General features: G+C 50.3%; 1 protein-coding gene across 1 annotated transcript in view; it reads right to left on the bottom strand.

Moving 5' to 3' along the window:
- LOC139440586 (cAMP-dependent protein kinase catalytic subunit PRKX-like) overlaps positions 1-23,380 on the bottom strand; it is a 48,411-nt gene that overhangs the window by 10,678 nt on the left and 14,353 nt on the right. The window contains exons 2-4 of the mRNA XM_071220386.1: positions 16,823-16,991; positions 9,418-9,681; positions 822-941 (exon numbers count right to left, since the gene is read on the bottom strand). Of these exons, the coding sequence (XP_071076487.1) occupies positions 822-941; positions 9,418-9,681; positions 16,823-16,991 (553 nt within the window). The remainder of the gene's footprint in view (positions 1-821; positions 942-9,417; positions 9,682-16,822; positions 16,992-23,380) is intronic.

Consider the following 23,380-nt stretch of genomic DNA (forward strand, 5'->3'; position numbering starts at 1 on the left):
GCAGGGTCTGGCTTCTGCTACAAGCAGGAGTTACACTGAGTGTGACCGTGAGACTCACGGACAGGAAGCCAGGATGCGGAAGGGAGGAAAGCTAAGGTCAGGGGAGCAGGTGTGAGGGGCAGAGAGGCGGCCCCGCCCCACGGTCCACAGAAAGGGTCCCGGCACTGCCCGGGCTGGCTGCCTGGCAACAGAACCAGGAAAGGGGAGACACAGCCTTCAGCTCCTAGGATGTCAGAGTCCAGACATCCAAGATTCCTAGGAGAGGGATGCTTGCTTTACGCAGCTGGCCGAGGGTACCAGACCACCCTTAGCCGAAAGCCAGACTTCCCGATTTCATCCTAGGACACCTTGGCAAATGGTCAACCTCTCACGAAAGTGGACGAGCGGAAGACATGACCTGCCAAATGTCCTTCAACGCCAGTCCGGGGTTTCAGGAAAGCAGACACTCTCTCCTCCCGGTCGCTCTCACCAAGTCCTAAATTGCTTCTGATGTGCTGATACGCTCCACCAGGGAGCGTACTCGGCTCCAAAGAGACCGTGCAGAGAAGAAAATCATACTGACAGAAGAGAGACATTGAGACACAGGATAAAGAGTGTCCCCAGGCGTGACAAACCGCTCTGCTTTTCTGGTCTTACTAGGAAGCCAGCTGCGCTCTCAGGGTGCTCGGTCAATGATAGCGCTGGGAAATCCAGGTGGGAACCGTACCCCAAGAATCTGCAACCCGCACACACCCGCCAGGGGCTGACAGAGCCGAGGACGTGAGCAGGCGGCGGACGTGTTGGGGAGCGTGTGCGGACCCTCCCTGGAAGCCAGTACTCACCCCGAAAGCATCTCGAATATGAGGATGCCCAGGGCCCACCAGTCCACGGCTCGGCCATGGCCCTTGCTCTGGATGACTTCAGGGGCCAGGTACTCGGGGGTCCCACAGAGAGTCCAAGTCCTGTGGAGACAAAGGGGTTCAGTGAGCTCAGCGGGGATAGACAACGGACTGGACCCCTGTCCAAAGGGTTCACAACACAACTGTCCAGCCACACCCAAAACGACTGTAAAACAACAGTGAATGCCCACTGCCACTGACCAGTAAAAGGGAGTGTAGGGGAGAAAAAATCTGGATTTATACACAGACACTTAAATTATCTCTATATAGATACGCATGTACATAGTATTTTTGTACTAGTTTATATTCAATATTTTTCAGCATTACTTTCAGAGCAATAGTAAGGTGCTTCCAAAATCAGGTAGTTTGGAGAAGTCCCCCTATATGTTTAGTTATGTACCTATACCAATAATCAGTTTCAATATAAATGGATGAAATGCTTCAACCAACAGAAGGTAGCTGAATCCATAAGAAAACAAAACCCAGGTCTATGCTGCCTCCAAGAGACTCCCCTCAGAACAAACGAAACGGAAATGTATTTGAACAGTTTTGCTAATTGGGCGAAATGGTTTCCAAAGCTGATTTTTTTTGTCATGGTGGTGGTTTGAAAATAAAGTTAATAAATAACTGTGTCGCCCAAATAACACCGGGTAAAACAAAATTAAATTCCTTGGGGCAGGAAAAAATAGGAACGTGGGCCAAGGGTGGTGTAGCTCTGTGGATTGAGTGCGGGTCTGCGAACCAAAGGATCGCCGGTTCGATTCCCAGTCAGGGCTCATGCCTGGGTTGCGGGCCAGGTCCCCAGCAGGGGGCACACAAGATACATCCACACATTGATGTTTCTCTCCCTCTCTTTCTCCTTCCATTCTCCTCTCTCTAAAAAAAAAATAAAATCTTTAAAAATAAAAAGAAAAGAAAAAAAGGATCTTAGAAAGAGTGATGGAAGCGTTCCATCCCTGACTCCATCTCAGGGACCCCTTACGGAGCTGCAGGTGTGAATAAGGTAGATCTGTCCTCCCAGGGAGGCTGGAGGCCCCAGCTGCCTCTGTTTTCCACAGGCTCCAGCAAAGGTGCAAAGGGTCAGCAAGGCTTCAGAGTGCTTGCCATCATTTCAATGGCCTGGGAGGCTTCTCACATTAAGGGAGGTGGGGGTGTTAGGGGATTACACAAGGCAGAGGGTTTGTGAGAGCATTTTCTCTGCAGTTGAGGCATAATTTGCAAAAAAAAAAAAAAAAAAAAAAAATTAGCTTCTAGCCCCACCTAGAGGACAGCTGGATGGACGCAAGAGATTCTCAACAGCCCAGCAGCTCTCTGCTTAGTTGGCTGGCTACTACCCGCCCTTTTTTGCCTGTTTTTCACAACAAACGGACAAACAGTTCCTTTCTTTTCCTTATAAAAGAATTTTCTTTACACTTAAAACGAACCGTGACGTTCAATTCCAATCGATAGATTTGGGACGTTTCTGAAGCCGTTATCTCAGTTTTATGCTCTATGCAAAATGCAAGACTGACTGTCTTGATTTGCTGCTAGTCTGCATAAGAAGACATGGGCAATTTTGCTAACAATCTCACCTGTAAAAAGGTGAAGGTACACCCTGGATGGTGTGGCTCAGTGGATTGAGCACCAGCCTGTGAACCAAAGGGTCGCCAGTTTGATTCCCAGGCAGGGCACATGCGTGGGTTGCAGGCCAAGTCCCCAGTAGGGGGCGCCCGAGCGGCAACCACACCTGGATGTTTCTCTTCCTCTCGTTTTCCTTCCCTCCCCCTCTAAAAATAAATAAATAAAAATCTTTAAGAAAAAAGAAAGGCGAAGGTACCAACTTCCACTTAAAAAGCACAGCACTGGGACTAGAGTTATTTAATCATAATACTGCGTCGTTTCCTTGAAAGTTGCTAAGAGAATAGATGTAACAATTTGTCAGCACAAGAGCAACATTGTAACTAATGAGGAGGTGCACGTTACCTAGATTTTTGCAATACATACATCTATCAAATCATTGTGGTTTAGACTGCGAAGTAATAGAATATTGTGTTCGTTATATCTCAGTTAAAACACACACGAAGAAAAACAAGAGCCTTGGCCATTAGCTCAGTTGGTTGGAGCATTGTCTCTACACCCAGAGCTTGGGGGTTTGATTGGATTCCCAGCCGGGGCAGATACCTAGGTGGCGAGTTCAGTTCCGGGTCAGGGCGCATGCAGGAGGCGACCGACTGCTGTTTCTCAGACCGAAGCTTCTCTTTGTCTCTCTTCTTGTGGCCGGACGCCTGGTTCCTGCTGATATCAGAGACCACGTGGAGGCGGCCGCAGGTAAGGGGACCTGCCTCCCACACCAGCGTCTCCGCTTACACTTGGGGAGGTGAGTCTGTGCTTCGGCTCCCTCCTGGGGTCCGGGGCACAGCCTGATAAATTTCCAGTTTCTAGGGGGCCTCACTGGCACTTGGTTAGGGGAGAAGATTCCTGCAAAAGCCCCCCAGTCTCTGGGATGGACAGAGAGGTAGCCATGGCGTTAAAGGGCGTCAGGCCTGAGGTAGGTGTGCACAAGAGCCGTACCTGTGTACTCGGGAGGCTGCGGCTGGTGGGCACTGAATAATACATGACCCTGGGCTTATCTCCTTCTGCTCAGGTGGCTCTTACACAGAAGGGAAGGTGACATTGCTGTGGTCAGCATGCTCGCTGTCATCCCTCCCACCCCTGCAGGGATGGCACACCGTGGTAGCCACGGAAAGACGGGCTTCTCGGTCAAGTAGGATGGCCGAAGCTCTCACGGCCGTACTCCCCCACTTGCTTAATGTGCCATCTGGACTGGGGTGACTTGTGTTTCTCCTCCAAAAGGCATCCACCCCAGTTCCTGTGCATGGGACCTCATTTGGGAGCAGGGTCTTGGAGATGGAATCACGCTACCATGAGCTCATACGGAATTAAGATGGGGCTCATTCAACGACCGGCAGCCTTATAAAAAGGACAAAGAGAAACCGAAAGAGAGAGACAGAGAGACAGACACACAGGCTTCTCTCCGTGCCATGTGAGGGCATGCTGAGAAGGGGGTCCCATGAAATCCAGGAAGACAACTCCGCCAGGAAGTGGCCCGCACCCTGACCTTGGAGTTGAAGCCTCCGGGAGTCTGAGAAACCAATTTTTAGGGGGTGATTGATCCTAGGAGATGACGACCCCACTCTTGACTTTGTTTAACCTTTACCACCTCCTCAAGGCATTGTCTGCAGACACAGTGGCATCCTGGCTTAATGATTTCGCACAGGGATGCTGGAGGGGCACAATTCGGTGCGTTACAATGGTAACCATGGTGATGATGGTGGTGATGGAGTTGATAATGATAACCTCAGAGTGCCTAATGCCTACTCCACGGTGGATGAGGGGAGTGGAAGTGTGCCTGATGGGGGTCGGTTAGTCTGGTAACACTGGCACCCACAGAGTAGTCATTTCCCCTGGTTTATGGCAGAACTGGGAGGTGTGCCTACTCCTCACTACGAAGCAAAAAAAAAACCAAAAAAAACTCAGAACCCACTGCACCACTTGTTTGTTTAAAAAAAAACACACACACACAGGGAAAGGGAGGAAGGAAGAGACCCTGAATCTCACCCAGCCCAGAGATCTAACCTCCAGTTTACAAGACTTACAGGAACCCAGAAAAATGAGGATGTGAGCTAGCAGTCCACCGCCCCCAGGTTGTAGGGTTTCCTGATGGGCAAATGACCTGGTGTGTTTTGCAAATAAATGGCAAGATGAGAGCAACAAAGTCAGAAGGTGACCTTTATGGATTAGAGGCAGTGGAGAGAGAGATCAAGCCAATGCCATGTAGAAACCTGGCTTAGCTTCGGATTCCCACTGGCAGGGGGAAAGAGATGTTTCCGAGAGATTTGGGGGAAGTGTTAGAGGCTGTCAAGGGTTTTTCTCTTACGTTTTCTAAGATGTGGTAATAGTATCAAAGTCGGTTTTTGGAAGTGAGTCATCTGTTAGAGACAGGATGGTGGGCGCTTGCTTGAGAACAATTCCAGAAACCAAAATAGCAGACGGGTGGAGAAACCCAACAAGGTGGCAATAGTGTGCTCTCTACGGAAGCTGGCTGATGGGGAGCCGGGGAGTGAATGCAGGCTCTTCTCTGCACTTCTGTGTGTGTCTGAAAATATTAGGGGGATGTTGGAAATATCATGTTGCCTGGCATCCCTAGCAGGATGCCAGAGATAAAAATTCAAAGGACAGTTACTTAATTTATAACACCTGAATTAACGAAACGGTAATAGAATGACTACTAAAAATCTGTCGCAGAGGAAGAAAACCATCACTGAGAAGACATCCTATGTATTTTACTTGTAGAATCAAATTAAATATTCTCGGTAGCTTCTTTTGACCATTTGGGAACATCCAGAATAATTCTAGTTTGTCAGTCTTTCAGGAGGAGGGCTGTGTGTTTAAGAGTGTCAGCTGATTTGTGAACAGAAACTTTGCAGGCCATGAGAGGATGGAAAGAAATATTCAAAGTGATGAAAAGGAAGAACCTACATCCAAGATGACTCTATCCAGCAAAGCTACCATTTAGAATGGGAGGGCAGATAAAGTGCTTCCCAGACTAGCTCAAGCTAAAGGACTTCACCATCGCCAAGCCCTTATTACATAAACTCTTGAAGGGACTTATCTAAGAAAAAGAAGGAGATCAAAACGATGAATATTAAAATGGCAATAAACACATATGCATCAAAAATTGAATCTAAACAAGCAGACTAAAAACAGACTCATGGATACAAACAACATTTTGACAGGTGCCAGATGGGAGCGCGGTGAGTGGCTGGAAGAAAAAGGGGGAGGGATTGAGAAGCACAGATGGGCAGGTACAGAATCGACCCAGGGATGTAAAGCCCATCCCAGGGAAGAGAGTCAGTAATATGCTAATAACTATGGATGCATAGGGCCAGAGAGGTGAGAGATAGATTGGGATGATCATCCCATAAATTATTGAATGTCTCGTCACTGGGTGTACGCGGGAAAGGAACACAGTCATCGAACTGTCATCGAACAATTAATATGATTTAAAAATGCGGAAAACATCGGTCTGCAAAACCGTTTCAAACAACAAGAAGAAATGTCACCGGGAGAACATGAGAGCTTTGCAAAATCAAGCGGCAACAGAAAAACATCGCGGAAAAGCATCCTAAGTAAAGCCACCGCAAGCAAATAAAAATAAATTCGTACAATAAGGAGGGTATTGAATTGCAACGTGCCAAAATATGTTTGTCCCTCAAGGCATTAAAAAAAAAGAGAGAGAAACATGCTTCTCTCAGTTGTATTTTCAAAAATATTTTTCAGGATGAAGTCTCTCTGTTTTGTTCCTTTTATTTTGTCGTGATTCCTGGAGACTTTGGGGAATGGCTTGGTTTGGCCGTATGTCGGGACTGCTTGGGGGAGAGCTGACTCAGACAGGGCTGCTTAAGCAAACCAAGAGGAACACATGGAAAGAAAAAAAAAAAAAAGACTAAAAAAAAAATCTTTGCAAGCCACACTGCCCGTGTCTGGGAAGATAAAAGTTCTTTCTAAAATGCATCTATCAAGTTGATAATAAGGCCGTGTTTGCAAAGCACCAACCTATTCATTAAGTTCACGAATCATGTGTTGTTCTATACCGAACTGATTTCATTTGCTGAATCGTAAATAGATTAGCTGATAGGAACATGCTTTGCCAAACTTGTAACCCAGTGCATCTGAGAAACATTTTCTTCCTGGTTGGTAGGAATCCGACTTCCCAATAAAATGAATTAGAAATGAATAAAAGGTCCACCCTATACCACGTGCTGCCAATAGGGGGCAGCACTGATGTACTGAAACCGACATCAATCATTAAAAAATGAGTTTTTCTTTCTACGGTGTAAAAACGCCTCGTTTTTAGCTGCTTCATTCTTAGAAATGTAGCCAATGGAATTCCATAAGGGAAAATGAAATCGCATTGAACTTCATAAGAAGCTCACGGAATGGCCCCTAACAAACCATCAGAGAGTTATTTGTCTGCCCCAAATTAGGTTTCCCTTAAATACAGATGTGTCTACAATGGGATGAATACAGTTCTTTCCTTCTCAGGGCCTCCTTATCTGATAGGTACCTACTGAGCCCTTCAAATGCCCTGAGAAACTCCCATGTTAATCTAACGATATTAATTTAAAACTTGAAAAAACAACCCTCTGCAGCTGTAAGTATTAGGGACCGAGCGTTTCTCATACAAATTTAGGGCCCCGGTTCAGAGAAAAATGCACCTGGGATTCCAAAAACTTGGCAGCAAACATTCGTGGGGACTCCCCACTTTTGTTAGGATTGGGTGTCGAAATGAATGACCTTGTATTATGTTGAATGAAAGAGGCATGTTAGTCAAATGACCTGTGTTACTTAATCAAAAAAGATTACTGGAAAATTTTAAATAACCCGGGAGGTTATTTGTATTAGACAGTGGTGCTCTAGATAAACAGGAATTTTAAAACATAGATGACTAAAATTGTGCAGCGCGAACGTTTTATGAAGGCATGTTATCGTCACCAGCTGTGGGTGATTGATATTAGAAATGATATTGTCCCAGACGTTTCTGCCTGGGCGTGGCTGTGTTCATGCTTAACGGTGCTCAGCGACTTGGTGAGCCCTTCGGGACAGGAGAAAGCAAGCTCCCGCTTTACTACGGGATAAAACCAACAAGAAAAGCGACAATATAAACCAAGGCACAAGAACCCCTGAACGACAGACTTACTAATGGAAAACTAACATGTGACATGAAACGGGGGCAACTGTGACGTGTATGGGATTTAAAAGATGCAGAGAGTTTTGCATCCTTCAGTTAGTGTATGTGGTCCATCCATCACGTTGATTCAGTAATTGAACCAAGACTGCGTGGCAGGAATTAGAGGCCACTTATCAGGGTAGAGAGTCTTGTATATGTCCCGCTAAATTCCACTTGCTCAAACGCCACGGAGAACTCCTGTTCTACGCCTGCACCTAACATAACACCCAGTGTCAACCGTAGTTGACGTTACGTGTGATGGATTTAGACACACGAGTTATAACCGTTTTCTTTCCCCAGTCGGATAAAGCGGTACGTGAAGCCGAAAGATATTTCGTACTGAACTGTGTAAAATTTGATTGAAGTTGTTATTCTGAATGATATCAGTTCTCTGGTACTAACAGTGGTAAAAAATATTGGCCCCAATAATTTCATTTTTGGAAGTCTACATTAAAGTATACATAAAGTATAAAGTGTAGCTTGAACTGAAGTATACAGTTCAAGCTACATTACAGTTTTAGAATTAATCTGAAATACAAGTAAATATTTATGCAGTGTATGTACCATACTTTATTTATATAAGAAAACACTGAATGTAATAAACTATGTATTCACGAGAGGACCTTTTTTGTGTTTTGTTATTCTAAGAAATAAAATGCAAAACATAGATTTTTAAAAAATACATAAAGATGCCCTTGCTATTTTTATATGCATATTCTGTTTTTGTCAAACACGGTGAAATTAAACAAGTTCAGCTCTGCCCGTTTCCAATATGCAATAAAAGTGATCTGTTTGTGCAAATAAAATAATTTTAAGGGTAACTCACAACAATTAAGGGACAAGGAGAAAATACAGTAGTTTTGGGAGTTGCCCAGCAGACGGACCAGGAGTGCTGGCCGACCAGACCTGAGATCTGAAGCTGAAATGAAAAACTGGTGGGGACAGGTGAGTGTGGAGACAAAGCTCCTTGGCTCAGAGATTCTGATTAAATAAAAAAAAGCTAACTTGAGAGACATCATCCCTTACCACACCGTTGAGAATGGCTACCACCAATAAATCCACAAATAACAAGGGCTGGCGAGGTTGCGGAGAAAAGGGAACCCCAGTGCCCTGTGGTTGGCCATGCAGACTGGGGCAGCCCCTGTGAGGAAAAAAAAAAAACCAAAAAAACCCCCAGAAAACACCAGTATGAAATATCCTCAAAAAATTAAAAATGGAACTGCCTTCTCACCCAGCAGTGGCACTGCTGGGGATACACCTGAAAAAAAAAACTCGGAAGAGTGATTTAAAAGACGCCGTGCATTCCTATGCTTGTTTCCGTGTGAGTCACAGGGGGCGAGATTTGGAAGCAGCCCAGGTGCCCGCGCATGGGGGAGTGGTAGAACAACTATGGCACGCTTGCACGGTGCAGTACGGGGCAGCTGTAAAACAGCGGGCAATAAAGACGGGGTCTCCAAGAGATCCCTGCGCCCCACGCGCATTGCAGCAGTATGGACAGCTGCCCAGGATACATCCCAACGACCTCAGTGTCCACTGACCAATGGATGGATGTGGAAACAAAACGATGGTTAGTGCAATGGTTAGTACCCAGCCTGGATGGACTTAGAAGGTGAGGTAAGCCAGACAGAGAAAGCCGAATGCTGTGCGATCTCCATTCTATGTGGAATCGTGAAGAAAAGGAAGAGCTCGCAGAAGACAGAGCAGGTGGGCGGCTGGGTGCACGGATGGGGTGCGGGAAGAGGGCGCAGGCAGGGGAGCACGGTCACTTACTTGTCCACCAGCTTCTTCGCGAACCCGAAGTCGGTCAGCTTCACATGCCCGTCCCTGTCCAGCAGAATGTTCTCCGGCTTCAAGTCGCGGTACACGATCTCCTTGGAGTGCAGGTACTCCAGGGCACAGACGATCTCGGCCGAGTAGAAGAGCCCCGCGTTGTTGGAGAAGCGGCCGCGGTTGCGCAGGTAGCTGAACAGCTCGCCGCCGGGCACGAACTCCATCAGCATGTAGAGGAAGCGCTCGTCGTGGCACGTCCAGAACCTGCGTGGGAGGCCGGGAATGAGCACTGGGCCCCCGGGGACACCGGGCAGGGGTGCGCGGGCGGGAGGGGGAGCGCGGGTGGGAGGGGGCGCGCAGAGGCGCACTCCAGGGCGCATCACTGTGAGGCCATTCATTCAGAAGGTCAGATACTAGCAGCAGCTATTTGCAAAGGTTGGCGCTGGTTGGCTACGGGTCATGCGTTTAGATAAATTGAAAATACCGCACACACAGAAGTGACATCATGCGTCTAGATATTCGTAAAGAGGCATGTGTCCTTATTAAATGTACACAAGCTGGCCAATGGCCCTGGCTGGTGTGGCTCAGTGGATTGAGCCCCGGACTGTGAACCAAAGGCTCCCTGGTTTGAATCCCAGTCCCGGCACATGCCTGGGTTGCGGGCCAGGTCCCCAGTAGGGGGCGTGTGAAAGGCAACCACACATGGATCTTTCTCTCTCCCTCTTTCTCCCACCCTTCCCTTGTCTCTAAACATAAATAAATAAAATCTTAAAAAAAAAAAAGTTGGAGAATGGGCGTGAGTAAATAGCATATGTTGGTTATAAAGTGGCTAACGGCTTTTGACAGGCTGAATTCTGTCCTGCACAATTCCTATAGTTAAATCTTCACCTCCAGGACCTCAAAGAGGCACTGCATTTGCAGATGGCTCTTTAAAGACGGGACTTAGGTGACATGAGGTCACTAGGGTGGGGCCCTGATCCTGTAGGACTGGGGTCCCTTATAAGAAGAGGAGATGGGGACGCAGACACACTCAGAGGGACGCCCGTGTGAGGACACAGGGGGGAGACGTCCGTCCACACACCCAGGAGGGAGGCCTTAGGGGGAGCCAGCCCTGCTCACCCCTGGGTCTCAGCCTCCAGCCTCCAGGACGGGGAGGAAGAAGTGTCTCAGGCCCTGGACACAGCTTTTACAGGTGGACAACACTGAAAGCCATTTATTGGACCGGGAGAAATAAATCTGTTTTTAAGCTGCCCTGTTGAAACCATTTGCTTTGGCATCTGTAGCTCACACGCACCCCGTGGGTCCACCGACTGGCAGGGATCACGCCCAGTTCAGCGAGCCAACATCGTCAGCGCCTGGAGACTTCCAGCGAATGAATGGACCGCTGCCCCCAGCAGACGGAGGCATTATTACAGGCTCCAAAGCGAGAGGTTTCTAAGCAATTATGGGCAGGAGATGAGAGCCCGGGAGCAGCAGCCCCCTTACACAGCATCGGTGGGCATTGGTCACGAAAGGGAAGGCTACCGCCAGGAATCAGGAAGTGGAAAAAAGGGTGGATGGGGCCGAGGGGGGACAAACTGAGTGTTGGGTGTATTTCAGAAATCTTGGAGGTAAGGAAGGCAGGCGTTGGTGGAGGAAGAATGTTTGCATGTCAAGGAGACGAGGCAAAAAGAGACAGGAGTTTACAGCACACATTCCCAAAACCCCCTCGACGTCCAGTGAATTTGCTACAGTGGCTCGCGGAGCTCAGACAAACATGTCCTTCACTAGGTCCCCAGTTTGGGGGGTTTCTTTTTTTTTTTGTAAAAAGAGGTAACTCAGAAACAGGAAGATGGGGGAGATGAAGGAGTAGGGGGGATTCCATACCTTCTCCAACCAACATCTCCACCTGTTCATCAACCCACAGACTCGCCAAGTGCATCCTTGGAGGATGATGGCAGCTTTATGGGGTTTGTGGTTGAAACTCCAGCCCCTCTCCTCTGCCTGCAGGTCAGAGGGGTGGGCTGACAGTTTAAATCCCTAATCTCCTGGCTGCCCCCCACCCCGGGTAACCAGCCCCCATCCTTAGGTGAGGTCCAAAAGTCCCCTCGTTAACAAAACACGCCTTTATTGCGCTTGTCACAGGAAATCCCAGCAGGTTCCAGAAGCTCTGTCGGAAACTGAGAGGAAGCACCAAAGATGTAGTTCTTACCAGAGATCCCAGGACGGCTGCCTCGCATGGGGGAAGAGGAACCCCACGATCTCGGGCTGTGGGAAGCTCAGTGCGCTCCACAGACCTCTGAGCAAAATCGTTCCCAACACTGACAAAGCCGTAATGCCCACGAGAGGCACTCACAATTATGTGGCTGAAGTCATCTTTACCCCCACACATCACACGAAATTGGAATGACGAAATGAACTACCAGCAGCCTTGAGCACTAATAGATTCCACAGAAAGATTCTCCATAATGAGTAGAGAGACTCTGGCTACGAAAAGAAAAACTTCCCGAGAGCCTCGGTTCCGATTCCTTCGTCTTTCTTCCAATTAGGGATGTGGAAGAAATATCCTGAGGGGGGAAGAAAACTCCTCAGGCACATCCTTCCTGCAAATCTCCAAAAATACGACTTTTCTTTTATGCACAGCATTTACAAAGAGTCAGATGTCACTAACGCTAAGAACCAAAATATTCAAAGCGAGGCTAATATCACCATCCCCACAACACTTACAAAGATTAAGGCGTCACCTGGGGTTTGTGTACTGATGAAACAGAGCCTGTGTCGCCACGAGTGAATTAAAACCCGAGGTCAGAACATTACAGGATTGAAGGCGAGCGGGCGACCCGTGGGTCCAATAGCCCTCATTATTTGCAGGGCGCGGGCCCTTGCCCTAAGTCTATCACCAAATAAATAAAAGTGCATTCTACTCAGCATAATGCTCTCCAGGTCCGTGCGAGCAGAGGGTCAGATTTCCTTCTTCTTTACGGCTGCGTAGCATTGCTTATGCTTTTTTATGCACTCATCTGCTGATGGACGCTTGGGTTGCTTCCAAATCTTAAAAATCAGCCGGACAGAGAAAGGCAGCTAGCATATGATGTCACTCCTCTGTGGAATCGAATGAGCACAATAAAGGGAAAAGCAAAGTAGAAACAGACTCATAGATACAGAGAACAGACTGAAAGCTGTCACAGGGAGGAGGAGCTGGGGGGCTGCAGGGAAAGGTGAAGGATTAAGCAAAAAAAAAAAAATACTCATAGACTCAGAGGACAGTGTGGGGATGAGCAGAGGGAAGGGGGTGGGGGAGGTAGAGGAGGGTAAAGGGGGATAAATGGTGATGGAAGGAGACTTGACTTGGGGTGCTGAGCACACCATACAATATACAGATGATGTTTCATGCAACTGTACACCCGAAATGTATATGATTGTGTTAACCAACGACACGCCAATAAACTCAATAAAAAATAAACTGCAAAGGCAAAGAGAATGAGAAAGTTGACCACACGTGTAATAGAAAAGAAAGGCGTGTTTTGGATCTAACAGCCACCGTACAGGGGCTGGAACGCTGCCGGCTATGACACCCGGCACAGGAAGCACGGCTGTTGGCATGAGTCGAGGCCAGGGATGCTGCTCAGCAGGGCACAGGATGCCCCACAGCACACCATCAGCTAGCGTCCAGTGTCCACGGTGCGGAGTTTGAGAAACCTGTTTTACTAGCACGAGACACTCTCTCTGTGTCTCTGTGCCTCTCTGGGCCCGTCTCTCTGTGTCCATTAATGTGTCATCCATCTATTTATCGTCTATTGGCTATGGTGCAATAATTATCTATCCATCCGTCCGTCCATCCATCCATCCATGCGTGAATCAATGTATCCGTCCGTCCATCCGTCCATCATCCATCCATCCATCCGTCCATCCATCCATCCATGCAACCATCCATGAATCAATGTATCCATCCGTCCATCCATCCATCCATCCATCCGTCCGTCCATCCATTCATCCATGAATCAATGTATCCATCCGTCCATCCATCCATGAATCAATGTATCCATCCATCCATCCATCCATCCGTCCATCCGTCCACCCATCCATCCACCCATCTATCCATCCACCCATCCACCCACCCACTCATCCATCCATCCACCCATCCATCCTTCCATCCATCCATCCACCCACCCACCCTTCCATCCATCCATCCACCCATCTGTCCACCCATCCATCCGTCCACCTGTGGCAGAGGTCTCTAATGAAGGAGAATCTCCCTGTTGGGACTATTTCTGACAACAGCAGAGACACTTTTCCTTGTCGCTGTTGCAGAGGGCACATTGCTGGCATCACGTGGGGAGAGACTGGGGATGCTGCTCCACACCCTACACTAAATAGAACAGCCCCCTCCCTCCCCCGCCCGCCAACACACATAGAATGATCTGTCCCCAGCTGTCAACAGGGCCCAGTCGGACAGCCTTGATCTGGGTGCAAACACCCACCCTCTCTCAAGGCAGCAAGGGCGAGGAGGGATCGAGGTTTGCCCGAAGACTGCAAGCCTTGGTCCCTGGACATTTTGGCTTTGTCACACCCCCTCTGCACCCTGGACAGTGAGTGCCTCGGCTCTTCTAAAATTATCTCGGCAAGTGGCTGAGCTGGCCTTGGGGAGCGGCTTCCTCCCAGAGCAGAGCGTGTTCCTTCATGCGCCTTGAATGAGTGCCCGGGCACCTTTTCAAAAACACAACCAGTAGCAGCTCGCACGCAGACCTCTGGTGACTTCCCCGACCGTCCCAGGCGAACTCCACGCTCCGAACAGCAATTGCTCGCTCGCCCCGGAGCGCCGGCTGGCACCCTCGGCCGGGCCGTGCGGTTGGACGAAATGCAAAAACCATGCTCGGGGTTTCCGGAAACAGTATGGAGAGCAGATGTTGGGGGAGGCGACCCCAACATTGACAAGAGAAAATGCACAGCTGCAGGGATTGAAAGGCATTCTTCACTCGTGGTGCTTTTCCACCAACACACGTCCCTTGTTCTTAGGCCCTGGCCCCCTTCCAGGTCCCGGCTCCGGGCCGGGCTGGCCAGATACCACATGCTGTGGCGCGCTAGGCACGCTCGGGGAGCCCTGGCCACGCCGGGTCGTGCCAGTGCTAAACATACCTGCCTGTCCGGTGCACGGCACAGACAAAGCACAGAAACAACCATATGCTGAAGTGCGTTATAACAAGACCCCGGGCGCGGAGAAATGTGCCCTTAGCAAAGTCTGTGAGTCAGTGTTGCAGCTGGAACTGGGTCCCACAGTCTCACAGGCTGGAGCCCTGACCCCCAGGTCCTCAGGAAGGGGTGGCATTCGGAGATGGGTCTTTAAAGAGGGCATGAAGGTAAAATGAGGTCCCCAGGGTGGCCCTGATCCCACAGCACAGGGGTCCTTATAAGAAGAGGAGATGGGGATGCAGACACACCCAGAGGACACAAGGGGAGGACGGCCACCCACACGCGCAGGAGAGAGGCCTCAGGAGCCAGCCCAGCCTCCAGGATGGGGAGGACTCAATGTGTGGGACCCTGGGCACACCTTCTGGGGGAGGACAGCATTTAACTCGCCACAAGGTAGAACTCCCACAGCTGGAGGCCTCGCCCCCAACATTCCATGGGTACCCTCTAACCATACCTGGGAGATGGGCCTGCCCTCCAGAACAGGTGCAGCGACCAGAACTACATATATTCAGTGGGTCCCCTCCGCCCACTCCTGACCGACCCTGCAGGGACACTCCTGCCACTGGCTTCTCCATCTTCTCAACACGGGTTGCTTCTCAACAGCAATGTCTAAGTGTTCTTGCTTTCACATGAATCCCCCTCGCTCCTCTTTCCACTTCTCCTAACGTCACCCAGCGTCACCAACAACACGCTACAACTCTCGCCTCGTGGTTTCCAGAGACCAAGAGGAGCCCTGGCGCCCGGCGCGCGGTGTTCCTTGGAGAGACCGCTAGAAATCACCTTGTGGAACCCTCGCCCTGCTTATAGTTTGAGACGTCCCGTGCTGGGTAACAGCCCGAGACGGTTGCCCTAACTCAGACGACAACAGTTAGGCGATACTGTAACCCAGACCATGTCTCCGTAGACAAGATTTACTGAAAACACCGGTCAGCTGAAGTCTTCCCCAGAATCCCTATTTCCGTTCCAAGAACACCCATCACTAGGAGCTCTTCTTCCTTCTGTAGGAAGACCCACAACATCGGTTTCTTCTAGCTGCCCCAGCCCCCGGCTGAGCGCAGACCCAGACTTAACAGACAGGGGTGGAGTGTCCACTCACCAGCTGCTTTTGCATGCAGGAGAGAAAAATAAAACAAAAAGTCCTCCGCGTCTCTTCTCCCGTCATTCAATGGGCCCCCTGAGACAGCTCTGTGAAAGACCCTGTTTCAGGCTTGGAGGAGGTTGCTTGGGAGTGTTTGGGTTCAGAGGTGTACCTCCCTGTGCTGGGGTGCGGGCAACCTGCGTGGACATCAGGGTGCACCACACCTGTCTCCATGCACACAGGTGCATTGGACATGTTCCCACATCCTCTTGTAGCTCAATGGACGCAATGGTGGAGGAAGAGAAACAGAGGTGAAGGAACAGCCCCCATAAACTCTTTGCAGAACCCTAAGCCCCTGGGGCCTGGTTCTGGGCACCTCACAGACCCGCCACAGATTTCTCTGTAGAGACGCAGGTCGCTGGAGAGGCAGGTGGGAAGTACCACCATGGCTACAAAGTGAAGGATGCTTTGGCAGAAAGCAGGGTTTGGGGTGGGGGTAAGAGAAGGGCGATGCCAAGACAGAAAATCAGGGCAGACAAGGGGCACCCGAGCCACGCCGTTGGGCCTGAGAAGGAGCGCGAGGAAGGCGTGAGAGGGAGGAGGTGGGAAGTGGACAGAAGTTGCCCAGGGAGGGAGTCAGACAGCCAGCTCTGTGGGTGCGGAGGGGTCTTCGTTTGGAGCAGCAAGTGGCGCAGGGAAAGATTTCTGTCTCCGTTCCGCTCTGGGCTCCTTCCATTGGGGAGCAGGCTCTGGGGGACCTCGTAACGGACCCGAGGAAAGAGGTGAGGAAATGAATGAATGGGAGAAGGTGGCCAAGGCCCCTGGAACACCCCCAGTCCAGGGAGCTGGGGCAGCAGGCCCTGATGGGACACTGCATTTCAGGAACTGGCGCCTTTGTCTGCGGCCCTGGCCACCCTGGGGTCAGCATCCTTGGCAGGACCATGCCTGCAAGATCCGAAGCCAACGTAAGCTCAGAAATGGGATGGTGTGGATGGGCGGCTTGGCACACTCACATGTGCACCAACCACGACCTCACTCCACTCCGTGCCTGGGATCCCAGGAAGGGAGAAAAGGAAGGACAAGACCCCAGAAGGACCCTCACGGGGAGGGCGGGGCCGGAGAGAAGGAGCTGGGCACGGGCCCCGCGTGGGGACTCACAGCTTGACCAGGAAGGGGTGGTTGACTTCCTTCAGCACCGACTTCTCGTTGTGCACATGCTGCTCCTGCTTCAGGCGGATGACCTCGGGGATGCTCATGACCTTCAGGGCGAAGAAACGCTTGGCCGTCTTCAGCTGGACCAGCTGCACCCGGCCGAACGTCCCTGTGCCTGCAGGGGGACAAGAGACGAGGCTGTATTGGCACCTGTGTGGGACAGTGGGGGGAGCCACTCTGTAGTGTCTAAGGCGCCGGTGACACGGTGTGTGCTGAGGCACTCTCATCTAGAATTTTCCATGGGGGGCCACGCACATGGCCCGCACGCATCAACACAGAGGGTCACCTGCCTCTGCAAGGTCCTTTATTTGGAGGGACGCTGGACATCATTTCTGCAAATGACTCATCTCAGGGAATATACCCCATGCATGTACAGACATGTACCTCAAGAGGTACCATGGCAAAGTGTGGTACATGCATGCCTTCAATGTGTCGCTTTTAAAATGTCGCTGGGATGGAATTTATGGGGGAGACGTAGGTTCGCAACACTACAGCGGTTTCAGGCACACATTTCCGAACTACAGCATCTGCGCCGTGTATTGTGTGTGCGCCTCCCCAAGTCCAGTCTCCTTCCCGGTGCGTTTCTCGTTTCAGGCTTTCTGGTTGCGTACAGGGCGCTCGGTCATCTGCGTGAAGCCTCTAACGCACGCCAGCTTGCTGATAAGCACGCTTGGGTGGTTATCGTCCAGCTTGCCAGGCATCGCAAGAAACGGACACACATGGAAGACAGCAAAATTAAAACTTGCAACCACTGCGAATATGGAAGGTCCCCAAACCGTCTTGGACACTCATACGCCACATGCTTAACCCCAGTTCTTTCTCTTCCCCGTATTCCTGCCCTGCTCCGTCTGCTCCCCGACCCTGCTTGTCCTGTGAGCCTCAGCCTCTATCCTCACACGGCCTGGCAATCCCTTGTGCGATGATGTCATTAACAGTAGGGAAGGGATGCCATCGAAGGCCAGGCGGGACACAAAGTTGGGGAAGAAAAACAGAAATCGGTCTGTGTGCTTATAAACGGCGGCGGTCTTCTAACGTCCAAATCCACCAAAAGGAAAACGCAAAGAAGTGCACGCAAAGAAGTGCACGGAGATGTAGAAAATCCTCGTCCAACAGAGCTCCCTGGCTGGGAAAACTGCCATCAAGGGGAAGAGAAAGAAGGAAGGAGAAATCCAAGGGCGGCTTGAAAAGACACAAGCCCCCCAATGCAACCGCACAACTATTAAACAGCGCGGCTCCTTTCTTTCTGGTACACAGTTCGGAGGTGCTCACGGTAACAACCAAGGAAGAACCCAGTTATCCTCAAGCAACGTGATTTTTCAGCATTTTCTATAAATTGAAGTCCCCAAGAGACCAGATAAATCTACTGGGTAATGGGGTGAGGGTTGGGCGGGGCAGGGGGTGGGGGGAGCTTATGGAACCTTGGCTTTCAAACAAAATTTCCATCATGAATATTTTATTCCAGCAGAAGCAGAAAGTGATCCACAAAAGGCAAGAAAGGGAACGGCAAATGATGAGTAATTCATTTTAAAAGTATATTCTCGTGAAAAGGCCGCTTGGAAGCAAACCCAGAACTGTACGGGAGGAAGGGGGCATCGTGCTGATAAAATAATGTGGGATATGATCAAGACGGAGAGGCAGCAGGCAAAGGGCTCTGCAAAGAGTGGCCTGATATAGTTGAGGTGTTTTTCTGCAGAAGAGGATGTTTCCATTAAGCAAAATGCGTTCAGCTGCAAACACGCTGGGCAGTCCACGATTGCCCTTCGGCTTAATCTATGACCTTAGGCGAAGAAATGAACTCTTTCTGCACTCACACACTTCATGTCTCAAAAGCACAGGAGTATCACTACGCACGATGTAATAGTCTGGCCACACTCTAAGATTCTAGTAACAGAACGAAGGTCGTGCGGCTTGGTCTTCCGTTTGTGTCCCTGGCCCCTTTTTTCCTTTATCATCTCGTTTGTTGCCCATGTGAAGGGATTCATTCCTTTTGCTGGTGTTGACTAGACTCTATTCTGCATTCTGAGCACTCGTATTTGATTGGCTCCCTGCTAAGAGGTGCCAATGCCCACGAGAACCATAACACACTATGACGCAAGAGATTTTTTAGGATTTTTGTTGGCCACGTCTTTCTCAAGCTTTCTCTGAGCTGTGAATTATAATCACCCAGGACTCAAATCCCTCAGCCCCGAACCTCAGGCCTAAGTCACCCCAGGGGTGTGTGGGGAGACCCCTGAGCCACAAGCAGGCGATCGGACCACCCAGGGACACCACCCGCATCCAGGTGGACAAACCCAGCATGCTTTCATCTTGAAGGTGACGTGTTTAAAAGTGGCGAAGCCAAAGAGAGCCAATGGTATTGGGATCGAGCGGTGATCCCCGTAGAAACAAGGAAAGTGAAGAGATCATTTCCTGTTGGTGCCCAGAGTCTGCCTCACATGCACCCCCGCCTCTCAGCATCTCCCACGAGAAAGCGGAAAAGGCCAGTTTTCTGTAGCTTTGCACCAGGTAACAACGACCATATGGTTATGTCACCCAAGATGCACACGGTGGGGTACAACTCGGCCACAAAAAAGGAGGAAATCCCGGCTCTGGCCACGACACGGATGGACCGAGAGGGTATTACGGTGAATGGAATAAGTCAGACAGAGGAAGACAAATGTTATATGATGTCCCTTATACGAGTGACCTAAAAATAATGAACTCACGGATACACAGCAGAGAGCAGTGGTGGCCAGAGGTGGCTGTGGGGGTGGGGAAGGGGTAAAGAAGGTCAGAAAAACCAACTTCCACCCGTAAGGTGACTGAAGTTTGGAGGATCGAATGTACAAAGCTATAGTCACTCATTGTACCATGTGTTTGGAAGTTGCGGACAGGGCAGATGCTAAAAGTTCTCATCCTGGCGGGGGAGCGGTGAGGGGGAAATGGAGACAACTGTACTTGGACAGCAATAAAAGAAAAGAAAAGAAAAAAAAAAGCTCTCACCCCAGGAGTAAAGGTGTTACGGTGCCAGGTGATGAATGTTAGCTGGACGTATTCTGCGGTGGACATGAGGTGGAAGGCAACAAGACATACGTTCCGTGATACAATAGTCTTAATTTTTTTTTATTCATAAACTGTGCAAGTGTTTACTCTACATAAGAGTAGAATTGATACAGTAAATGAAATGAATAGATTACCTAGTTACTGCAGAATAATGAGTGTGTCATAATGTACGAATTTATCGTTGTAAGACTCCTCCTTTCCTTTGGAGTTCCCTCCCTCCCAGGAATACCGCAGAAGGTTACAAAACCACCATGTACAGCTTCCCAAAGCCCTCAGGTCTCCTTTAACAGGCTGATTTTTGAAACGGTTGCTACACATACGAGGGATAGTCAAGCCTCTGTTTTATGGGGGGACAAGCCTTTAAAAATTATTTTTAAATGGGTGCCCGTTCTGTGATTAAACTGAAAAGCAGGAGCTGCAGGCATGAAAAGACTGACTCTCACGCTGCGAATGTGATGTGTCAATCATCAAAGAGAGCCAAAACGAGGAGCTGTGCTTCGCGTAATGTTATGACGATTCTTTTAAAAACTTGGACTGTGTAGGCAAAGATCAGCTGAATAAACTGAATCCACTCAGCTCAGCACAGGGGGGCAGGAGGGGCAGTTCTTTTGAGTTCTCTTGTCTAGACAGCTTAGGAAAACACGCACACACTAGCAACTCCCTGGAAATTTTGTTGAATCAAGCAACATTCAATTTTGCAGGGCCCGACTCGGCAAGATAAAAACACAGCAGGTATTTTAGAAGCTCCGTTTCTCTCTTGGCACGTTATTTACAAAGCTATCCTCTCTGCCGGGAGAGATGGAACATAAACACTCGCCACAGGACGGAGCTGCACCGGAAGCCGCCCCCTGACACCCAACACGGAGCGATGTTGTGGAAGGGAAATGCCTGGCATTCCTGGTGTACGCCTGGTGCTGCCATCGGCGGGGCGCCTGTGGCTCGGGAGGGCACGTCTGGGACTTTCTACCCAGAGGAGCGAGGGCTGGTCTTCACGTGTGCAGAGCGCATGCCAGCCCGGTTAACCCCACAGCCTTCAGCGCCATCCAGGATGGGACGGAATGACGCCACGGTGTCCCCCAACTGAATGCCCTTTCCACCAGGGTTGTTCAAGCTCAGCACAGGGGACATCTGGGGCTGGAGGGGTCCTTGGGGTAGGGGGCGCTGAAGCATCTTTTGTCTCTACCCCCAACATGCAAGTAGCATCCTCCATGTGGTAACAAGAAATGTTTGCAGAGGTTGCCAAGGGTTCCTGGGGGACAGAATCACTCTTTTCTGAGAAGCACACTGCCAGATAGATGAATGGATGGTGGACACATGGATGGACGGATGGATGATGGATGGATAGGTGGACGGATGGATGGATGGGTGGATGGATGGGTGGGTGGATGGATGGATGGATGGGTGGGTGGGTGGATGGATGGATGGATGGATAAATACGTGGATTGATGGATGGAAAGATAGATAGATAGATAGATGGAAAAATAGATGGATGGGTGGATGGATGGATGGATGGATGGATGGATGGATGGATGGATAGATTGATGGATAAATGGATGGATGGGTGGATGGACGGATGGATGGATAAAGAGATGGAGGGATGGATGGATAGGTGGATGGATGGATGGATGGATGGATGGATGGATGGATAAATGGATGGATGGGTGGATAGACAGATAATACAGATTATTGGTTGGTAGTTTATATAAATAGATGAATGGATAGAAGACAGGTAACAGATGTACAGAGAAGATAGAGGTAGACATGTCTGTATGTGAGAGACAGACCGACAGACAGAGAGAGAGAGAAGGAATGAATTATCTGTGCTAGGTCAGGGTTTCTCAGCCTCACACACTGATAGTCTGGGGCGTCCGGTACACAGCAGGGTGTTGAGCAGCCTCCCTACTCACCACCTACCACACATCAGCAGCATCACCCCCGACCCCCTGCTTCAACAGCCAAAGTGTCTGCAGACACGGCCAAGCGTCTGATGGAAGCAGCATCTCCCCCAGCTGAGAGCCACCAGCTCAGAGCAAGCCCGTCCACCAGAGCTTTGAGATGACACACACCCCGCCCAATGTACCATCCAACCCAAGAGCCACACACTCCCCCAGGGGCCCCTGAGCATGTGAACTGTAGCCACGACATTTTAACGGTCATTCCTACGGCTCGAGGGTTCCAATTTCCACTTTTTACCGCTCAGCTCACACTCCATTCTCATGTCCACTCTCCACTGCCAACCGAGAAACAGTTTGCAAACTCCGTCTGTGACACCAAATGCTATGCATCTGTGTCACGGATATAATCCAGCGCTCTCTCTCTCTCTAAAAAAAGGGGGGGGTCCATATAAGGAAGTACGGTGTTTGCCCCCCCACCATGCATGCCTCGCTGTGTGTTGGGTGCTCCAGATGGGGCTGAAACAGTCGTGATGCACAGCAGGCCGGTCCCCAATTCCACTACCCTTGACGACCGACCCCAAACATTCAAGATCACGGTGAGGATGCCTCTGGTGGGCTTGGGAGGGTTCAGTGAGCTTGTTTCATCTCAGACTTTCTCAGCTCGTTTCCGAAGGCCAGCGGGCTGAGCAACAAGAGCATGCCCTGTGCTCAGGGTTGAGAGACAGGCCGACTTAGGAGGAAGCAAAATTCCAATGAAAATCGGAGGGTGGGCCGAGTGAAGGCCAAGGGCTCGCGTGTAGGGTGCTTGGGAGGAGGTCAGGCTTGGCAGACGCAACAGCCCAAGAGAGAGCTGAGACTCGTGAGCTTGGGGGAAACATGTCGACGAAAGGAAGGGACTCTGAAATCCTTTGAGTGAACTCTTTCTGCCAAGGGCAGCAGGAAGTCACGAGGCCGAGAGCAGGGAAGTGCCTGGGTGGGTTTCGGGTGTGCATGGTTTTCTTTTCTTTTGTTGTAGAGGTTTCCCTGAGGTCATGGGAGCCGAGCCAAAGGATGTCGAGAAAGAAGAGGGGACCCTGGCACGCACCAGACAGACACCAGGGACCAGCGGGGTGAGCTGTGCTTGGTGGGACAGGCACCGCCAAGAGGTGGCTGCAGCCCAGTGAAAACCTGACTGTGGGAATGGACTGGACTGGGCTGGGAGAGGGAGGGAGGAGGAATGAGTCCAGCGCACGGTTTGGGTGTCCGAGCCGAGGCTGACAGCAGCCACACAGACAGGTCGCTGGGGTTGGTGTGCGAACGCATGCTGAGTTATTCTGTTTGGGGACAAAGATGCCAAGTTCCTGGATGGACCTGTGGGGATGCTGAGGGCAAGGAATGCAGCAGGTGGCGTTATTTCTCCCCAAAAGATACACCCAGGTCCTAACTCGGGCTACCTGGGAACTGGACCTTATCTGCAAACAGGGTCTTTGCAGGTGGGAGGAGGGAAGGACGTGAGAGGAGGTCGTCCTGGGTCAGGGCGGCCCTGTGTCCAATGACAGGGTCCCGAGAAGGACAGAAGAGGAGACAC

Source organism: Desmodus rotundus, chromosome Y (assembly GCF_022682495.2).
Source record: "Desmodus rotundus isolate HL8 chromosome Y, HLdesRot8A.1, whole genome shotgun sequence".
NCBI lineage: Eukaryota > Metazoa > Chordata > Mammalia > Chiroptera > Phyllostomidae > Desmodus > Desmodus rotundus.